This window comes from Camelus ferus, chromosome 6, assembly GCF_009834535.1.
Source record: "Camelus ferus isolate YT-003-E chromosome 6, BCGSAC_Cfer_1.0, whole genome shotgun sequence".
Classification (NCBI taxonomy): domain Eukaryota; kingdom Metazoa; phylum Chordata; class Mammalia; order Artiodactyla; family Camelidae; genus Camelus; species Camelus ferus.
In genome coordinates, this window is record NC_045701.1 from 53,672,837 (window position 1) to 53,694,364 (window position 21,528).

At 34.0% G+C, this 21,528-nt stretch overlaps 2 protein-coding genes across 8 annotated transcripts in view; one reads left to right on the forward strand and one right to left on the reverse strand.

Annotated features, from left to right (window-relative positions):
* LOC116664447 overlaps window positions 1–21,528 on the forward strand; it is a 142,901-nt gene that overhangs the window by 78,477 nt on the left and 42,896 nt on the right. The gene's annotated exons all lie outside the window — the stretch shown is intronic.
* The window catches only part of FERMT2 (fermitin family member 2), a 72,310-nt gene that overhangs the window by 22,922 nt on the left and 27,860 nt on the right, over window positions 1–21,528 (reverse strand). For all 7 annotated transcript variants that reach the window (XM_032482056.1, XM_032482055.1, XM_032482053.1 and 4 more), the window contains exon 4: window positions 4,995–5,129. In XM_032482056.1, the coding sequence (XP_032337947.1) occupies window positions 4,995–5,129 (135 nt within the window). The remainder of the gene's footprint in view (window positions 1–4,994; window positions 5,130–21,528) is intronic.

Below are 21,528 nucleotides of genomic sequence, written 5' to 3' on the forward strand. Positions count from 1 at the left end.
TATTCTCAATTTAGAGGAGCAAACTGAGGCCCAGTTCAGTTGGGCAAAGAATAATTCTGCTATAGAGAGTATACATGTAAATAAAGTTTGGGGAAACATCACCTCCTAGGCAGAATCTTCTCACTGTTAATTTCAAAGACCTAGCAGATAAGTCTTTTACTAAACATGACAGAATACTGAAAATTCATTCCTGGTATGATGAACTATAATTACTATTCAAAACTGAGTAAACTTAGAACTGACATTTTTCCTTAAGAAGTTTCTAAAACAGAAAATATATTCCCCTAAATTACACAACATTTAATAGAATCACCCACACAATCAATTCCCTTCCCTATTACTTTCCTATACTTTGTATAACCTATGCTTCACATTTGATCAATTCACTGTTCCCATTTGTTCTTATTTTGTTAGGCAATCTGTGGTAAGAACTTATTTAGTGTTCCCAGCAACCCTATTATTCTCACTTTAGAGGAGCAAACTGAGGCACAGAGAAGTTAATATACTTGTCCAGTGTCAAGAGCTAGTAAGCTGCAGAGCAAAGCTATAAATCAGCAGTCTGAGTGCAGCTAAGCACGGTGCCTCCTGGGTACCGTAACTTACCACTCAGGTCATTCCCAACTGGTATGCATTTATTCGTTACAGAGTTTTACTACTGATGTCACCACTGCCACTGCAAACAATGCCTTCCAATAAACATTTCTGTACTTATTTCCCAATTTCAGCAGCATTGCTGGGTCAGAGGGTATGTGCATTTTAAATTTCTTTTAAGCCTCAAGTTCAGTGACAATCCCAATTAGCCTGTTACCCTGATTGTCCAATTTAAACTATATTTGAAGCAGAAAACTAATACAAGGTAAGATGAAGGAGCATATGTAGTCAGCAACAAAACATGAGTCTGCTGAACAATATGAATGGTAACTTAACTGTAAGAATGAGAAATAAAGACTTAAACAAGCACTACAGTCTTGGGCCACCTATTATAAATATTAAAAACCCAATGTAACCTAATAGCTTCTGAGAGTATTCCTATATTTTAACACAGTAGAATCTGCCTCATAACTTGGTTATTATATTCATTCAGATCCTTTTTAAAACAAAAAAGTATACTGAAGTATTTAATACACTTACAAAATTTTTCAATCAAAATATCTAGCTCATACCAAACAGAAAACAAATTACAGGTGAATTTTAAAAATATGAATGTTGACATTACAGATAAATTAAATATAGAAATATGAAGTAATGATAAAAGTATTAAAAGCAAATACAGAATTTCTATAATACTTATAAAGACTTTAAGAGTGATAACCAGAACTAACAGATTTGATTACATAAAAATATAAAACTTTAGTATAGCAAACAAAAGACCACAAAATTGAAAACAAAATGCCAGTATAGGCAAAATATCACATCAAAGGATTAATATCATTAAAACAAAAATATAGATAAAAGAAAGTGGACAAAGCCCATGATTTGAAAATTAATAGCTTAAAAAAAAGTTCTGATATTTAAAATGGTAAATTCCAGCTAGGAAAAATGGCATGCTGCATGGTGATTCTCCTCAAAGTGCCAAGCAAGTCAAGTATTGATTACTTTCTGTATTACTTTTCCTTTGTCTAGCTGCCTTTAAATTTTCTTAGGGAAGCTCCTAAAAAGATAATTTTCTATTTCTATTTACATAATAGATCCTGAAATTAGTAATCTGCAAGTCAGCACTATACAGTAAAGTTAATTCTTGGAAAAACTGTTTCCCCCAGACATGGGATCGACTTTACTAAAGTCTGAGAATCATTAATTCACTAATGATTCTTTACCTACTGAAACATTACTTTGAAAAAAATAAGCTTTGTTGAAGTATAATTTACACACTAATATTTTATCAAATGTTCCTATTAGAATTAACAAAATATTTACTTTAAATATTATAATTTGAGAGATGATGTTACATAATGGTTAGAAACATGAGTGCTGCATTTGAATCCTAGCTGTGTCCCTTACGAAGCTTTGTGACCCTGGGGAAATTATTTAATCCTTGTGATGTTCTTTCCTTGTAAATAAAATGGGGATAATGCCACCAAAATCATAGGTGTTTTGTGAGGATCAAATGAAAGATAGTGTATGTATTAAATAAGTTATCATTGACTGAATATATGTATTAAAAAATTATTAACCATGGTCACAATTCAAGTAGCTCACGGGAACAAAGGGAAAGTGAGCCTGTTTCCTTCTCAGTAAAATGAAGATTTCTCCTTATCACACCCTGCAGTAGAGGAACATCTGTGAAGCACTGAGCATAGTGTCTGACAGCCAGAAGATGTCATGAACTGAGATATATGGACTTGTTGCTATTTATTATGGACACAATAAGCAACTGATCATATTTCTCAGTATTTGGTCCAATAATTGACTAAAGTGACTGACAAATCATAAAAGGAGACAAACTAGGTATTTAATATTTCTTTTAAAATGGATCAAGTTACTTTTCACATGTGTATGGGACATTTTCCCTACAGGTCATCAGCCCTCTCCGTATCACTATCTTTGGGTACTTTCTTAACTCCTCAAATGCTTTTAATTAAACTACTTGGGTGTAGACAACTAAAACCTATTTTTAAAAAAATTCCTTCACTCAAATGCAATCACTTCAACAGGGAACCATATTCAGTATCTTGTAGTAACTTATGGTGAAAAAGAATATGAAAATGAATATATGTATGTTCCTATATGACTGAAGTGCTGTAACACCAGAAATTGACACAACATTGTAAACTGATTAGACTTCAATTAAAAAAAAATCACTTTACAGACACAAGAAAGCCCAAAGTGTATGATTTCATTCATATGAGGCTCAAGAACAGGCAACACTATTCTGTGATGAGAGGCAAAATGGTTATTTGGGAAAAGGCATGCGAGGGGCCTTCTGGGGTTTGGTATCAAGCTATGTGCTGTATCATGTTCTGGGTGGTTACAAGGTATATACATCTGTAAATATTCATCTGTAGTTTAAAATCTGTTCACTTTACTATGTGTAACACCTCAGTTTAAAAGAAAGAAAAGAAACCCATAGTTACTTACTCTTAAAGATTTGTAGCTTTCCCTCATCATAATTCATCATCCTTTTTCTTCCAATTGTCTTTTCTCAAAGCACTATATAAAAGCTCTCGTTTGCAATTCTAAGACCAATCCTGCCTAATTTCAACCACTCCAAATCATCCCATAAATATACTTTTCTATGTAGTTCTTCATTTTAAGAATGAAATGAGCTTCCATTCACACTAAAAACTAGCTGAAAGCAGAGATTGTGTCTACTGTCAGATTCCTTCATCAATATAAATCATCAGGTCTAAATCAGACTTTAAAATTAACCTTATTCTAATGACAGACACATTCTTTTATTTTCTTTTACCTCTTTAATCTACAGGCTTCACCCAATGCCTGCACCCCTTTCCCCTCATTCCCTCCTCCACATTTTACTGGAATTAAATTTGATATTCTTTCTAAAATAATGATTTGTTCATTTTGTAACATATTCTAGAAACCAATGACCCTACAGTGCACTTGTCTAAATTCCTCGGCCTGACATTAAATACCCTCCAGTGTGATCCTGAAGTTCCCGGAAGGTCTTGCCCATGAATTGGCTCAACTGGTTTATTTACACATCTTGTACTTCTCCTTTGCCAGAATGTTCTTTGTTAATATTATTCTTTCTGCTTTGATTGCCTTTTCTTCCCTTCAAAATCCTAGCCACTGGAATCCTAGCTAATTCACAAACTGAATGTACCCTATTTGGAATTGTTTTGTCTTCTGAATTCCTATAACATTATTTTCCACAACAATCATTTAATATTTATAGACTACCTTCTTAAATACAGTAACTACTTAAGGGTAAGGACTCTTATTTCTTCATATCTCCCAAATGTGATCAGTACCTGGGTAGTGACGTAAAAGTTACAAGGTATGTGACCTTAGACATTCCTAAACTTATTGTGCCAAATACCTTTATTTTTGTATGTGAGTAAGAACATAATCCACTTCAGTGGATTGTAGTGAGAATTAAATGAGTTTCCACAGGTGAAGTATATGAACTAGTTCTAGGCATACATAAGCTCTATGTTCAGTATTTACTTTTATCACCATCATCCTCATCCCAGAATTTTAAAAACCAGGAGTGAACTGGATTAGTAAAATTAGTTTACATGTTTGCTTCAGGGATCTGTCCTAAGAAAGGGATTAGTAAATGTATGGCCAGTGGAAACGTGGGAAACTATAATGTCCCAGGACTTAAGAACCATGTAATATAATTAATTGGTCATCTAGCTACTCAAAACACACTGCCTATTTATGTTCCTGCTGGATGCCATATGCTGAGTTAGGTCCTGGAAACAAAAAGGTGAAGGGCAGGCTCTTCATGCAGGGAGCTCACAATTATTAGGGGAGAACATGCAGTAAAATACCAAACAGAAAAGCCTGGTGACTTATGACAGAAAGATACCTCATTCAGGTTAGGGAGGTAATGGAAGGAAATCTGAGAAAGCTTCTTAAAGGAGCAATACCTTAAAAGGAAAAAGGTAGAGAGGCACTAAGAGACCTGCAAAGCATAGAGAAGGTTTTAAACAACCTGATGGAAGTAATAATGTCTTAACTAAATAGCAGTGGTTTTCACAAAATACCAAAAACACAGAACTAAATACTAAAAACTCTCTCATTTCCACAAAACAAAGAACTGAGTCCAGTTAAGGTACTGTACCCTGTTGACTGTTTCTGAGCAGAGAACCAGTTTTTCTTGATACAACTATTAACACGTGACATGATGAGCTGCAACGACACATTCCAGTGATTATTTCAAGACTGAGGGAAAAGATGCTCAAGGAGAGTGTTCTTTAACGTGACCAGTCTCCTGAGCCACACAGCCCGTTTACTTCACTATCAAAAAGTCACAGGCATACAGTCCCTGGTTCTCACACTGAGCCCCTGCTTAGTCAAAGCCTCACCTGATCCAGGAGTGATAAGAGGCCCCTCTAACTCAAGTGCCTCATCTTCAGACTGGTCATCTAGCTTCTTCTTTTTTTTCTTTGTTGGATCTCTGGGTTTTTTCAAGAGAGAAAGCTCTTCAGGGTGTCTGATATCTGTTAAAATAAGAAAATACTATTTTACTAAAATAATGGAAAAATTAAAAACTTTACACTTGGTAAATCCATATTTATTAATCACTTTCAAGATAAGAATTTGTAATTTCCTTCTGTGTATGTGTGTATGTGTTTTGTCAGATATTAAAGCCATGCAAAAGACTGACTGTTTCAAAAACAATCTGCCAAAGCACTCTTAATTCAAAACTATCCAATAAATGTAGTTACCTCAAAGTAGAAAGGTAACAATCTACTAGGGTACAGAAAAAAAAATTAGAACTCTTGTTTACATATTTTTAATCCAAAACTGTAAGAAATTAATGTCTATATGATAGCCCTCATTCATTATGTATGTCATAAGTTACCCAAGATTCATGAAGTAAATGTAGAGAAAATACTTTCATATCATTACCAAATCTCAAAATCTTAATGAACTCAAACTTTTCTGCTATGATATTGTGAATGGCTCCAAGTTTCTGTTTATTCTATTCATTTTCATGTGAAGAACCTGATGAGCAGCAAAATGGTTACACAGAAATAACAAAAAAAAACCCAAGTAAGTGTATATATATTTTTTTACATATTACATACCATGTCCGTAAATCACAAGAATGGTTAAGAAGTCAGTTCCCTCCCAAATTGAGCTAAAGATTCAATGGAATCCCAGTCAAAATTCCAACTTACTCTTGAACAAGTTGATTGTAAAATTTATAAGGAAATGAGAACAATTCTACAATAGTGAAAGCAATTTTTAAAAAGAAGAAAAAGTTGGAGGACTTATCCTACCCAATTTTAAAATATCATAAAACTACAGCAATTAAGACAGTGCAATTACTAAGCTGAAATAGAACAGAGGGTCCCAAAACAGCCCCAAATATAGGTGGTCATTTATTTTGGACAAAGGTGACATGGCAATTCAAGGGAAAACAAAATCTCAACGAATTGTGCTAAATGAGAGATTCATATGCTTTTCAAAAAGACCATTAGCCCTCACATAACACAATATCAGAGTTTTACAGGGGCAGCTTGTACCTTCAGGAACCCACAGTATCCACCACATTCAATCCAGTATTACACACTCAGGAAGATTTTTATCTGTAGGGGACCTAAAACTAGGATGGAGCACTCTGCTGCAGACGTGCTGAGGCACAATTTGAGGCAGAAGCACACAGCTAAACTACCTGGATTCAAATCTCTGCTCCACAATTTATTAGCTGTGTGACTTGGGCAAGCTACTTATTAGCCTGCCAGCGTCCAAGTTTCCTCATCTGTAAAATGAGAATGATACTACCATAGGAAGTTGCTGTGGAAATTAAATGATTAATACAGGTAAAGTTCCTTGCATAGTTCCTTACACATAACAAGTACTTCATAAGTATTAGGTATTAATGTTTTTCTGTAATTTTAAAAATATATAATCATGGCATAAATTTGGAAATTATTTTAAAAATATAAGCAAGTCATTTAAAACCTGTTCGTGAAAAATGGAATATGATTATGTGAATCAGATCATTTTAACAGATGTATACAATTATGCAAATATACAATTTAACCATCTTCTAACACTGTGCCCATTATAAATAATGGTTCTTTAAACATCTATCTATATACATATTTTCCCACATTTTATTTCTTTAGAAATTCACTGAAGTAAAATTATTGGATCAACAATTATAATGATTTTAAGGCAAAAATGGTACAAGATGGGCACTTTTTTTAAAGCTTTGCTTATTTTTAAAACATTATGTTTATCTCCTTGTTTTAATTTACATTTCTTTAATTACTAGTGATGTTGTACATTTCCTCATGGGTTTTTAGGCATTTTTATTATTGCCTTCCTTTGCTCATTCTTCTATGAGGTTTCTCCAAATCAGTTAATCTGCATGTAAAAATCAACATGGTAGCAATCACTGCAAACCACATTGAAATTTGAAAAAATTTCATTTTGTATATACTTTGTCCCATGTTTAAAAAAGAAATCCAAGTCAATTTTTTAATAACTATATGGGTTTTTTATTTGTTTTTCTGTTGGTTATTTGAATTTTACTATTAGGAACACTCTGGTACACATTAGGTTTTTGTTTGTTCTCTGTTTTACATGCTATTTTCTGGTCAATGTTTTTCTGAAACATGAAAACAGAATTAGCAATAAAACTATCCTGAACAGATATGTTACCAGGGAGTAGGTGAACATAACTGCTCTTTATTTATTAATAAATTTGAGCTAAGTACATCTTAAGTACTAAACAGCAAAAAAATCATGTTAAAAATAAATGCTTGTTTGTTAAATTGTCATTTTCTTAAAAGATTCCAGGCATATCTTTTTATAGTTAAAAATAGTACAGCATACTCTTTAGCTAAAGTTAAAAAATTAAAAATCAAAGATTTTCTTCAGTTTTGTATATTCAAATTGAGATAGGCTGGGACCTGGATGCTTTACCAGAGTACATGCACTTCAACAAATGTTCCCTGAGCAACAGAATACAAAGAAACTGTAAGGGACTAAAAATAACTGCACACATAGGCAGTGGAGGCAGTAAGATACAAAACAGTAAGATACAAAAAGGCCACAAACCAACCAATTTCAGAAGTGTCCAGAGCAAAAGCAGGGTACTGCACATGATTCCTGCACATAGCACCAATGCGGTAGGCAGAACACCTAAGCCACCCCTCCATCGTGACCCACCGATCCACCTCTAGCTTCACCCTATTTAAGGAACCAGACCACTCTTCTCGGACAGTGAGCAAGAGAACCCGTTACTTGTTTTTGCTCTCTAGCACAAGTCCCAATAAAGCCTCACCTGAATTCCTTGCCTGGTCCCTCATCAGCTTCTAAGAGTCCAAGGAACCAAGCCATAACAAAGTTAGCCCATTTATCCTTTAAAGTAATTTTGGAGGTTTGATGCAGTCGCACTAACTGATATGATTATGTAGATTCAGAAACTCAGAAGATACTTTAAATATATCCTTTGAGCTATATTTATCTAATTAATAGAACTGAATCATTTCCTGACAATTTTTAAAAGAAACAAGTTAATATGCTAAGAGACCTAACGATTTATGGGTTGCACTTTCAATTCTCAGTGTACTCTCAGTTTTAAATGCCATCATTGCCATGTTGGGAGAAAATAAAGGTCTTAGAAAATTCCAAGCTTCTGAATAATCACTTGTCCTCTCTGCTTCAGTATTAGGTGGGGGCAGGGTGGTGGCGGTAATCTCTCTCCACCCATTCATTTCCCCAAAGTAAATCATATACTGGTACAGGGTAAACATTTTAAAAAGTATACAAGGACATACAATTAATCATGCCTGTGAGATATGCCATGCTTCTATCACAATTCACCACAGTCAAGTTGAGTGGGACGAAAGGAACCATGTATAACTTGGAAAAGCCTAAGTGGTCTGGTACATTCCTTCTGCTTGAGAATCACTGTACTACATGATTCATCCTTTTGAGATTTTTGTTCCTAGGTCATTTCCTGTCTGCTCACAAACCAGCTATTAATGTTAATAGAAGAATGTGTATTTTGAACTAGTTTTTTGGTCAGTCACAAGCAGATGAAGCAGCTCCTAACTATATGTGCCTATGAGAATTGCTTGTGAAGTTAAAAATAATTACAGAAAAACACATGCTTAGGCCACACCCCCAGATACCCTTAGTGACTCAGGGAGGGATTCAAGCAGCTTGCTTTATAAAAGCTCTAGTGAGGGATGTTAACCAGACTTGTGGTGATCATGTCACAATATATACGAATACTGAATCATTATGTTGTTTGAAACTAATATATTTTTATTTGAAATTAATGTAGTGTTATACATCAATTATATCACAATTTTATCGGTAATTTTGATTCCAACTTCTCCTTGAGAACTAGTAGCTTACAGAAAGGGGAGCAGGGAGGAAAACATCTTATTTCTCTAATGATAGGTAGTTCTATATTGTAACAGGGTAGCCACTGACTACACATGAAGTCTGTGAATAAGTGGTTTTCATTTCATTATAAAAATAAAGTGAAGTAAACCTACCCGTCCACATAAGATACTATTTCACTAATACAGAAATTTAGGACTTATGTATTTACTGTGTTTTATATCAAGAAGAAATGTGAACTTAGGAATCTGAATCACACATGTAAGAGTGGGCTTGGTGAAGAGCATAAGTAATTAAACAAGGTTTAAACCAAAATAAAATACACCTAGTGGACTGTGAGATATAAAAACTTTTAAATGGGCGTACCAAAATACAATGCTATCTTTCCTTTATGCTAAATCTTATAGTGCAGTAATAAAGATATGCTAGCATTTATAAGTCATTATACAAAGCAAAGATCCAGGATCTATTTATAACAAAATGATATACTACATAGAAATAAAATTTAATGTTTAAAATCAATATAATGTTATCAAGTAGAATACAATTCTGGTGGAAGATAGACTACATAAATTATATATATAGCTATGTAATATATATAATATGCATATCTCAAAAACTACAGGGTGAGGAAGTGTGGAACTAAGCAGAGACGGGTTCTTTGGTAAAATAATAATCAGATTTTAGTTTAAAAACAAAGTTTTCATTGGGAGTTCAGGATTTGAGGGTACTACTATATATAAAATAAACAGCAAGGTCCCACTGTGTATAGCACAGGGAACTATATTCAATACCTTGTAATAGCCTATAATGAAAAAATATCAAAAGAAATAATATATATTATATCTGAATCACTATGCTGTACACCAGAAATTAACACAACCATTGTAAACTGACTATACTTCAATTTAAAAAAAATTTTTTTAAAAAGAGCAATGTTTTATTTTTCCTCCTATGTCTACAGGTTGGCTGGGGTGGCTTTGATGATCTCAGCTAGGCTCAGCTCAGCTTGGATGCAAGGTTGGGTCGGGGTCAGTTCCTTGGACCAGTGGGCTGCCTGTGGCATGTTCTCATAGTCAATGGTGAATCTAAGTAGACAAACCCAACTCCATAAACATATTTCAAGCCCGCTGTGTAGCTCTTCTTTTAGTATCTCATTAGCCAAAGAAAGTTACATGGCCAAGTCCAAACCAAGGGTTGGAGAATACTATGGTCTGGATGTCTGTGTCCCCTCAAAATTCATATGCTGAAACCTAACCTTGAAGGTGATGACATGAGGAGGTAAGGCCTTTGGGAGGTGATTAGGTCAGGGGGGCTCCACCCTCATGATTGAGATTAGTGCACTTTTAAAAGGGCTCCAGAGAAATCCCTCGCAGTCTGCAAAAGGTTTCCACAACAACATGACCATGCTGGCACCCTGACCTTGGATTTCCAGCCTCTTGAACTGTGAGAAATAGCTTTTTGTTGTTTATTAAATAAATAAATAATATAATAAAGTGTTCATGAGTTTCTGGTTAAATGTCTGTTGCACTTGTGCACTTACTTTCACTCCTTTCCAAAATCATACCAAGAAGTAAAAGAAATAAAACGTGAACCAACAAGGAGGGAAAGGAGAAAAACATCAGATAAGCAACATCAGGAAAATGTTGAGGCAGAATAGATAGGAGAGTTAACAAATGACTCAGCAAAGTGGACACACAAAAATCAAGGTATTTGCAGAAGATACCAATGGGAAACACACTGATGCCAAACATCAAGCATGACCAAGTACTGAAAACAGAGACATGAAAAATGAATCCTGTCCGAATACTGGATTGAACCTACCCCTTAGATATACACACCCTTTAGGATTCCTTAGAGGAGAATCTCAACAGCCCTAGGGAAAAGATCTTTTAGAGATAATGACATTTGAAAAAGCTTGCTCAATATCTAAATACCCTACAGAGGGGTGACAAGCTAAACTCCATTCAACTAGGGCTTCCTACTAGCTATCTATATGAATGGACAGTCAATGACTGACAGATATTACAGAAAGGACTCTGTGGTAGATAGAATTCAAGAGATAGTTTCTTAAAATTCCTGTTCCTGCTTATACAGTCATATACTAACCTAGGTACTGCTGTGACTTTGCAAATGGAATTAAGGTTACTGATCTACTGATTTTAGGGTAATTATCCTGGATTCTTTCAGTGGGTCCAACGCAACCACAGAAAGCCTGCCTAACAGAAAAGAAAGGCAGAAGAGGGAAGCAGAGGAAAGATAAGAGACAAGAGGTCATAAAGATTTGAGGACCAAAAATAGCTGGACCTGCTCTTTCTGGCTTTGTGGAAGGGGCCACAATTCAAGAATTCAGGAGGCCTCTAGAAGCTGGCAGACAAGCCAGGGAGAGTCTCAGTTCTACAGACACACGGAACCCAATTCTATGAGGCAGAATTCTTTCTCAGAGTCTTCAGGAAAGAACAGAGCCTTGCTGACACATTGATTTTAGCCTTATAAAATTCTAAGCAGAGGACACAGCTAAGCCATGCTGTGCCCAGACTTTTCACCTGCAGAAACTGTGAGATAATAAATGTGTGTTTTTTTCAGCTGCTAAATGTATGACAGGAATGGAAAACTCACAGACTTTCTAATATGGAAGAGACTAAATGAAAAGAAAAAGAACTTAGGGAAACAGAGATAATGCAAAGAACAGAACACAACAAAACAAAAACCTCTTAATTACAACTCCCCCGAAAGATAAGGCAATGGCATCCATGAGAGATGAACAGGATATTAAAGGATAACCAGAGGTAAAAAACAGATCTTGGATATTAACAAGGGGGAGGAAAGATTCTTTCCACTTTTTTAGAAACTGTTTTCTTATGGGTTAACTTATATGAAGTCCACAACTCTTAAATGTATTAACACCTGGGTAACAAACATCCAGATAAAAATATAAAAACAGTGAAAATTAAAATTTGATAGCCACAATAAAAAAAATCCAACAGAAGAGATATAAAGTCAGGTAAGATGATCAATCCAAGAACAATGTCTGACTAATTACTAGCAACAAAGAGAAGAGAGAAAAAACATAGGGGAGGAATTAAGGCACACTACTATGAAATTTCAAACTGCAAGAAAAAAAAAGATCCTAAAACTTTCCAGAGAGAAAAGCAGGCTACAGAAAGGATGAAAATAAAGATTAAGAATACTATCAGGACTATAAATAATAACACTACAAACTAAAACAACTGAACAGTGACTTCTCAATTCTGAGGGGAAAATAATTTTCAACCCAGCAATTCTATTAAAAGGCAAAATAAAGACATTTTCAAATATAACAACTTAAAAGTTTACATCCCATTCACCTTTAATGATGGAGGATATACAGTTCACAAAGGAAAAATGAGCAAATCAACAATGAGGAAAATGCAAGGACCAAATATGAGAGAAGACATTTTCCTTGGATAATGGTGAAGGGAAGTTCTGTGGCTTTGACTACACCATGACCTGGAAGCCACCTACTCCAGATTGGAGCAGGATAGAGGGACTTCAGAGTGTACACAAGAAGAAAAAAAAAAAAAGGAAGGAGGGAGGAGATTATTATCAGATAATGCATTTGACAATGAAATGTATAGATAAACTAGAATGCAGAAAAATCAGCAACAGAGTAGGTTGAAAACTAAGCAAATGGTAAACAAAAAGGCATATAAGACAGGAAAGGTAAAAGTATAAACTTTGATGTAGGAAGTAAAAGTATTTACCTTGTGAAAGTAATGCAAACAATAATACTGATTTAGTCAAAAATTGTAATAGTTAAAATAAAGGGGGGAAGTTGAATAAAAAGAAGTGAACAGGTATCTAAAACTGGTAAATCAAGAAGTAACAGTATAAGCACATTATTTAAATTACGGAACTAAAAGTTAGAAACAGTAGAAAAGTAGAAAGTGGTAGGGAATGTGCTTAGGAGCTGGAAAGAAATAGGACAGAAGAATGGTTTTATATTATACGCCTTTTTAACTCTGCATCTACTGCTTTGATTTAAAAAAAAATTCAAAATCTTTCTGCTTACTGTATTGTAAAGAATGAATTAGAAGGAACAAGAATGGATAAAGAAGACCATTTAGGAGATGGCTAAGACAATCTAGGAGAGAGATGGTGGTGGTGTGGCCCATAGAGCAGTAAGGATGGTAGCGATAGAAAGATGTGAAAAGATTCAAGCTGCATTTTAGAGGCAAAATGAACACTTCTAGGTCATTGATGAAATGTGTAGGTAACGAAGAGAGTGGTGCTAAGGATGACTCCCACGTTTCTAGTATGTGTTTCTGGGATGATGCTTTTACTGCTAATGGAGACTTCTGAGAGGCAGAGTGGGGAGGATGGAGCACAGAGATTTGGGAAGGAATACCATGAGCTCAGTTTTGAACATGTTCAATCTGAAATTTCTGTGAAAGAAATGGTTTTGTTATTATAAACAATGCTTCAATGAGCAAATGATGGCTTTCTAAAAAAGGTATATGGCTGCAAGAAAATCAAGCATAAATTATGAATGGAGGGTCTCAAGTAAGATAGAGTAACAAGAATATTACTTACCCTCCTATTTAAACAATCAGAAAAGGAAAAGAAAAGTAAGTTTTTTAGACAACAAGGAGCACAAGACAGAAGAGAAAAACAACAGAATGAACTCTTTGAGCATAAGAGCTTACTACCTAGAAGTGGTTCAGGGTGGGGAGCAGGCAGTCAGGTCTCGCTGAGTTGAGAGATGTGGGATGGAATCCAGGGAGGCCAAGATGGCCAGAATTTGTGGTCAGAGTACCATAGAGAGGAGAGCTTCAGAGAGAGAGCAATTGTGAGAGAAGTCTTCCTAATACATAGAATACTGAGAAGAAAAAGGCTATCACATGGAAAATATCCTCACATGGAGCACTGAGAAATGATAAATGTGTGGGCAATTACAAAAGACCATTTTTCTTATTTTCTAATATTTTTAAAATTATTAAAGAGTTTTTTTAGGAGAGAGTAATAATATATGAGTTTTAGCATATTTGAAAGTAACATATGACGATAGCACAAAGAGCAAGAAAGGGGAAATGGAACTATACCGTTTTAAGATTATTATACTATGTGTGCAATGGTGTACTATTTGAATACAGAATATGAATAAAGTTAAAGTCATATATTGTAAACCCTAGAATAACCACAAAAAAAGACAGAATAAAATTAGTAATAGCTAGTAAGTCACAGGTGAAGATAAAGTAATTGTAACAAATCTCCCTCAATCCAAAATAAAAGAGGCAACAAGGAAAAAAAAAAAAAAGAAAACACAGAAAATTAAAAATAAAATAAATACTATATAAAAAACAAATACCAAGATGGTAGATTTAAACTCAACCACACTGATAGTCAAATAAATAATCTGGGGGGAGGGTATAGCTCAGTGGTAGAGCACATGCTTAGCATGCGTGAGGTCCTGGATCCAATCCCCAGTACCCCCACTGAAAAACCAAATAAATAAATAAACCTAATTACCTCCCTGCTGCAAAAAAAAAAAAAAAAAGTAAATGATCCAAACAGTTTACAAAAGCATAGAGATTGTTAGAATAAAAAAGCAAGCCATAGCTTTATGCTGTTTACAAGAAATCTAATTTAAAGACAGACAGATTAAAAGAAATAAGACAGAAAAGGATAAATTATACTGATACTAATCAAAATATTACTATTATACCACTTTAATATCAGACAAGTTGTTTTTCAAAGCAAACAATGTTATCAAATAATAGAGAGGGTCATTTTATACTGATAACAGTAAATTCTTCAAGAGGACTTAACAATTCTAAATGTGTGCATGTACTAATAAGAACAATAATAAAGTAAAACTGGCAGATGTGAAAGCAGCAAGAAAAAATCAACAATTATTGAAGATTTCAACATCACTCTTTTATCAACCAACTTTATCTGTCATTTATAGGACATTCTCACCCAATGACAATACAATATATATTCCTTTCACATGCACATAGATAATTCTGTATTCTTGGGATAAACTTAACTTGATCATGATGTTAATGTGTTAATGTCTTTTATATATTGCTGGACTCAATTTGCTTAAATTTTTGGTAAGGACTTTTACGTCTATGAATAAAAATCTTTAAAGGGATCATAAACTGGTCTTCATCAAAATTAAAACTTCTATTCTTCAAAAGATACAATGAAAAGGTAAACCACAGACAGAAGAAAATATCTGCAAAACATATGTCCAATAAATTTTCCGTATCCAGAATATGCAAAAACTGCTTACAACTCAATAAAATGACAACTTTTTTTTTAAAAGAGTGGCAAAGGATTCAAACAGATACTTTACCAAAGACACATGGATGGCAATTAAACACATGAAAAGATGTTCAACATCCTTAGCCATTAGGGTAATGCAAGTTGAAGCCACAAGGAGATATTACCCTACATCAACTAGAATAGCCAAAACTAGAAAATGCTTCTCCACTTCCTTCTAATTTTTATCTTTATAGAAAAAGTACTCTTATTGTTATTCCTAAAAAAAACTTTTTGTATTAGAATCCCTATGTACAATTTAACTGATCTAAAATGAAATAAATTACTATTAAAATTTTTTTAAATCTATTTTTAAACATTGAGTTTCAGTTAAACCGAATTCTGTTCCACTACCATTGTTTGCTTCTCTATCCTTACCAAATATATTCTCCTTCACAAAAGTAGAACAAAAAGAGAAAAAAGGTGAATTAGTGTCTAATGCCACCAGACATACCTTAATGTCTAAGACTCAAATTACATGTCCTATTGATGATATGAAATGGTAGCAAGCTCTAAACAGAATATAACCTTTCATAGTAGCGCTACATAATGTCAATTTAAACTTTGCCATTTACTTTTTTTTTTACATTTTTTTTTAAATTGAAAGATAGTCGATTTACAATGTTGTGTCACTTACTCTCAGTAAGGCCCTTCATTTGTAAAGCCTGCAAGTTAGAAACTATGTTACATAAAAGAACTTAGCATGCTTTGCCAGCAGTGTTTCTTTAAAAAAAAAAAAAAAAAAAAGGAAAACCTCACTTAATCATTACATAGAAGTATTTTCTTAAGAGTTAAATTATAAACGACAATCCCAATCTCCAGCAATCCCACTCCTGGGCATATATCCAGAGGGAACTCTAATTCGAAAAGATACACACACCTGAATGTTCACAGCAGCACTATTTACAATAACCAAGACATGGAAACAACCTAAATGTCCATCAACAGATGACTGGATAAAGAAGCTGTGATATATTTATACAATGGAATACTACTCAGCCATTAAAAAATGCCATTTGCAGCAACATGGACAGACCTGGAGATTGTCATTCTAAGTGAAGTAAGCCAGAAAGAGAAAGAAAAATACTACATATTACTTACATGTGGAATCTTAAAAAAAAACAAATGAACTTATTTACAAAACAGAAACAGACTCACAGACATAGAAAACAAATTTATGGTTACCAGAGGGGGAAGAGGGTGGGAAGAGATAAACTGGGAGTTCAAGACTTGCAGATACTACTATATATAAAATAGATAAACAACAAGTTTATACTGTATAGCACAGGAAACTAGATTCAATATCCTATAGTAATCTATAATGAAAAATATGAAAATGAATATGTGTATATGTATGACTGAACTATTATACTGTACACCAGAAACTGATACAATATTGTAAACTGACTATACTTCAATTAAAAAAATATATTATAAAAGAAAACAAAGGTAATTGTTACCAAATAAAAAACTTTAAAAGCAATCTGCCAAAATTTATACAAGAAACAGACAATCTGAATTGGCCTATATTTATTAAAGAAATGGAATCAATAATCAATAACCTTCCAAAACAGAAAGCATTAAGGCCAGATGGGTTTACTGGTGAATTCTACTGAACATTTTTTCCACTTTTACTGAGATACAATTGACATACAACAGTAAATTTAAGGTGTACAGCATAATGACTAGACTTACATATACTGCAAAATGACTACCACAGTAAGTTTAGTTAAAATCCATTATCTCATATAGATACAAAAAAAAAAAGTTTATTTTCCTTGTGTTAAAACTCTTAGGATCTACTCTTAACAACTTCCAAATAAACCATACAGCAATGTTAACTCCAGTCATCATGCTGTACACCACATCCCCAAGGACTCACTCACTTTGTAACTGGAAGTCTGTACCTTTTGACTGCCTTATAATCCAATTCCTCAACCCTCCACCCTTGACTCTGGTAACCACAAATTGATCTCTTTTTCTGCGAGTCTGGATTATTAATTGTTTTTAGATTCCACGTATAAGTGAGATAATACAGTATTTGTCCTTCTCTTTCTGACTTATTTCACTTAGCATAATGCCCTCAAGGTTCATCCATGTTGTCACAAATGGCAGGATTTCCTCCTATTTTATGGCTGAATAATATTCCACCACACATACACCCACATACCCCCCACATTTTCTTTTTCCATTCATCTGCTGATGAACACTTTGGTTGTTTCCATGTCTTGGCTATTGTAAATGTTACTGCTATGAACACAAGAGTGCAGACGATCTCTTCAACAGTGTTTTTTCATTTCCTTTGGATATAGTCCCAGAAGTGGAATTGCTGGCTCACATGGTAGCTCTATTTTTAATTTTTTGCGGACCCTCCATACTGTTTTCCATAGTGGCTATACCAATTTACAATCCTATAAACAGTGCACAAGGGTTCCCTTTTCTCCACACCCTTATCAGCACTTCTCTCTTCTTTTGATGACAGCCATTCTAACAAGTGTGAGATATATTTCATTGTAGTTTTGATTTATATTTCCCTAATGATTAACGATGTTGAGTACCTTTTCATATACCTGTTGAGAATTTGTATATCTTCTTTGGAAAAATGTCTATTCAAGTCGTTTGACCATTTTCCAATTGGATTATTTGGGGATTTTTATACTATTGAGCTGTATGAGCTCTTTATGTATTTTGGATATAAAATTCTTACCACATATACGTATTGCAAATGTTTTCCCCATTGCATAGGTTGTTTTTTTATTTTGTTGATCATTTCTTTTATTGTGCAGAAACTGTTTTTGTTTGCTGTAATCCCACTTTTTTTTTTTTTTTTTTTGTGCTTGTGCTTTAGGTGTTACATTCAGAAAAATCATTGCCAAAACCCATGTCAAGGAGTTTTCTTCCTTGACATTTAAGGAAGAAATTATACTAATTCTCTACAATCTCTTTCAAAAGACAGAAGTAGAGGGAATACTTCCTAATTCATTCTATGAGAGCAGCATTACTCTAATACCAAAATCAAACAAAGACATTGCAAGAAACTACAGACCAGTATCTAAATGAACATAAATGCAAATATCTTTAACAAAGTATTAGCAAATCAAATCCAACAATGTATAAAAATAATTATACACCATGACCAAGTAGGATTTATGCCAAGTATGCAAGGTTGGTTCAGCATCCAAAAATCAATATAACCTATCACATCAAAAGGCTGAAGAAAAATCACATGATCAAATCAACAGATATATAAAAAAAAGCATAACTAAATCCAACACTCATTCATGATAAAAACTCAGTAAAACAGAATAGAGGGGAACACTTCCTCAACTTGATCGACCAAAAATGTTCAGCTAATAACATACATAATGGTGACAAAGCTTTCCCACTAAAATCAGTAACAAGGCAAGGATGTCCTCTCTTAACAGTGCTTTTCAATATTGAACTGGAGGTCCTAGCTGATGCAGTAAGACAAGAAAAAGAAATAAAAGGTGTACAGGTTGGGAAGGAAATAAACTGTCTCTTCCAGACAGCATGATCATCTCTGTAGAAAAATCCAAAAGAACTGACAAAAACTCCTGGAACAAATAAACAATTATATCAAGGTTGCAGGATAAAAGGTTAATATACAAAAGTAAATGGCTTTCCAGCAGTAAACATGTAGAATTTGAAATGTGAAACAACATTATTTATATTAGCACCAAAAAAATAAAATACTTAGGTATAAATCTAACAAAATATATACAGGATCTATATAAGAAGAACTATAAAACTGTGATGAAAGAAATAAGTGGAGAGATGTTCCATGCGCATGGACAGGAAGACTCAAATCTGTCAAGATGTCAGTTCCTCTCAACTTGATCTATAGATTCAATACCATCCCAATCAAAATCTTAGCAAGCGATTTTATGGATATTGACTAAACTAATTCTAAAGTTTATATGGAAAGGCAAAAGACCCAGAATACCCAACACAATATCGAAGGAGAACGAAGCTGGAGGATTGATGCTATCTGACTTCAAGACTTACTGTAAAAAGCTACAGTGAGGGGAAGGTATAGCTCAAGCGGTAGAGCGCATGCTCCACATGCACGAGGTCTCAGGTTCAATCCCCAGCACCAACTCCAAATAGAAATAAATGAATAAACCCAATTACTACCCCCTCATACAAACACAAAAAAACTACAAGACAGGGTGGTACTGGCTAAAGAATAGCAAATAAATCAATGGAACAGAACACAGAGCCCAGAAAGAGACCTACATAAATGCAGTCAATTGATCTTTGACAAAGGAGTAAAGGCAACACAATGAAGAAAAGATAATTTTTCAATAAACAGTGCTATAACAACTGGACTTCCACATGTAAAAAAATGAATCTAGACCCAGAACATACATCCTTCACAAAATTAACTCAAAATGGATCACAGACCTAAATGTAAACTATAAAAACCCCTAGAAGATAATACAGAAAAAAACCTAGATGAACTTGGGTTTGGCAGGGACTTTTTAGATATAATAACAAAAGCATGATCCATGTAAGAAGTAATTGATAAATTAGACTGTTAAAATTAAAAGTTTCTGCTCTGTGAAAGAAACTGTCAAAGATAATAAAAAGATAAGCCACTGACAGTGATAAAATATTTGCAAAAGACATATCTGATAAAAGACTATTACCCAAAATATACAAAGAACTCTTAAAACTCAACAATAAAAAACAAAAAAACCTGATTAAAAAATAAGCAAAAGACTTTTTAACACTTCACCAAGGAAGATGTACCAGATGGCAAATGAGTGTGAAAAAGATATTCCACATCACATCACCACAGAAATGCAGATTAAAGCAATGCTTATACCACTACACATCTATCAGAATGGCCACAATACAGAACACTGACACCACCAAATGTTGGTGAGGATTGAGAGCAACAAGAATTCTCATTCACTGATGGATACAAATGCAAAATGGTGCAGCTATTTTGGAAGACAGTTTAGTGGTTTCCTACAAAACTTAGCATATTCTTACCATATGATCCAGCAATCACACTCCTTAGTATTTACTAAAAGGAGTCATAGATGTAGTTCACAAAAAACCTGCACATGAATGTTTATAGCAGCTTTATTTACAACTGCAAAACTTAGAAACAACTAAGATATCTGTCGCTAGTGGAGTGGATAAATAAACTATGGCACATCCAGACAACAAGGTATTAATTCAGCGCTAAAAAGAAATGAGCCATCAAGCCATGAAAAGACATGAAGGAAGCTTAAGTGCATATTACTAAGTGAAAGAAACCAATGTGAAAAGGCTACATGTTGTAAGATCTCAATTGTATGACACTGTTTAAAAGCAAAACTATAGAGACAGTAAAGAGATTAGCAGTTGCTAGGAGTTGGTAGGGAAGGGATGAAAAGCCAGAATACAGAAGATTTTTCGGGCAGTGAACTAGTCTGTGTGATATTATAATGATGGACAGTTATTATACATTCGTCCCAAATCCAAAGACTGTATAATACCAACAGGAAGCCCTAATGTAAGCCATGGAGTCAGGATGATAATGATGTGTCAATGAAGAGTTTATCATGTACAACAAAGGTCCAGCTCTGGTGTGGGATGTTGATAGTTGGGGAGGTTGTATGTGTGGGAATGGGGGTATATGAGAACACTCTGTATTTTTTGTTCAATTTTGCTGTGACCCTAAAACTGCTCTTAAAAATGTTTATTACTTAAAAATAATTGATAAATGATATAAACAGGTAATTCAAGAAAGAAACTGAAATGGCCAATAAAAACAAAAAACACAGTTAACTTCATAAACTAAAATGAAATACTGCTTTTTTTTCACTTAGAGAAGCAAATACTAAAAACTGACATTTAAGTGTTAGTGATGACTTAGGGCAATGGGTTTTCACATATTGCTGGCTGGAATGTAAACTGGTATAACTTCTTGGGAGAGCAATTTGACAGTATCTGAAATGAATTATGTGTACACTTAAAACACAGCAATTCTTTTTTTTTAATTGGAAGTATAGTTGATTTACAATGTTGTGCTAATTTCTGTTGTACAACATAGTGATTCATATATATTATATACTTTTTCATATTCTTTTTTATTATAGGACATAACAAGGTCTTGAATATAGCTCCCTGTAGGAACTACAGTATGACCTTGTTGTTTATCTATTTTTATATATAGTAGTTAGTATCTACAAATCCTGAACTCCCAAT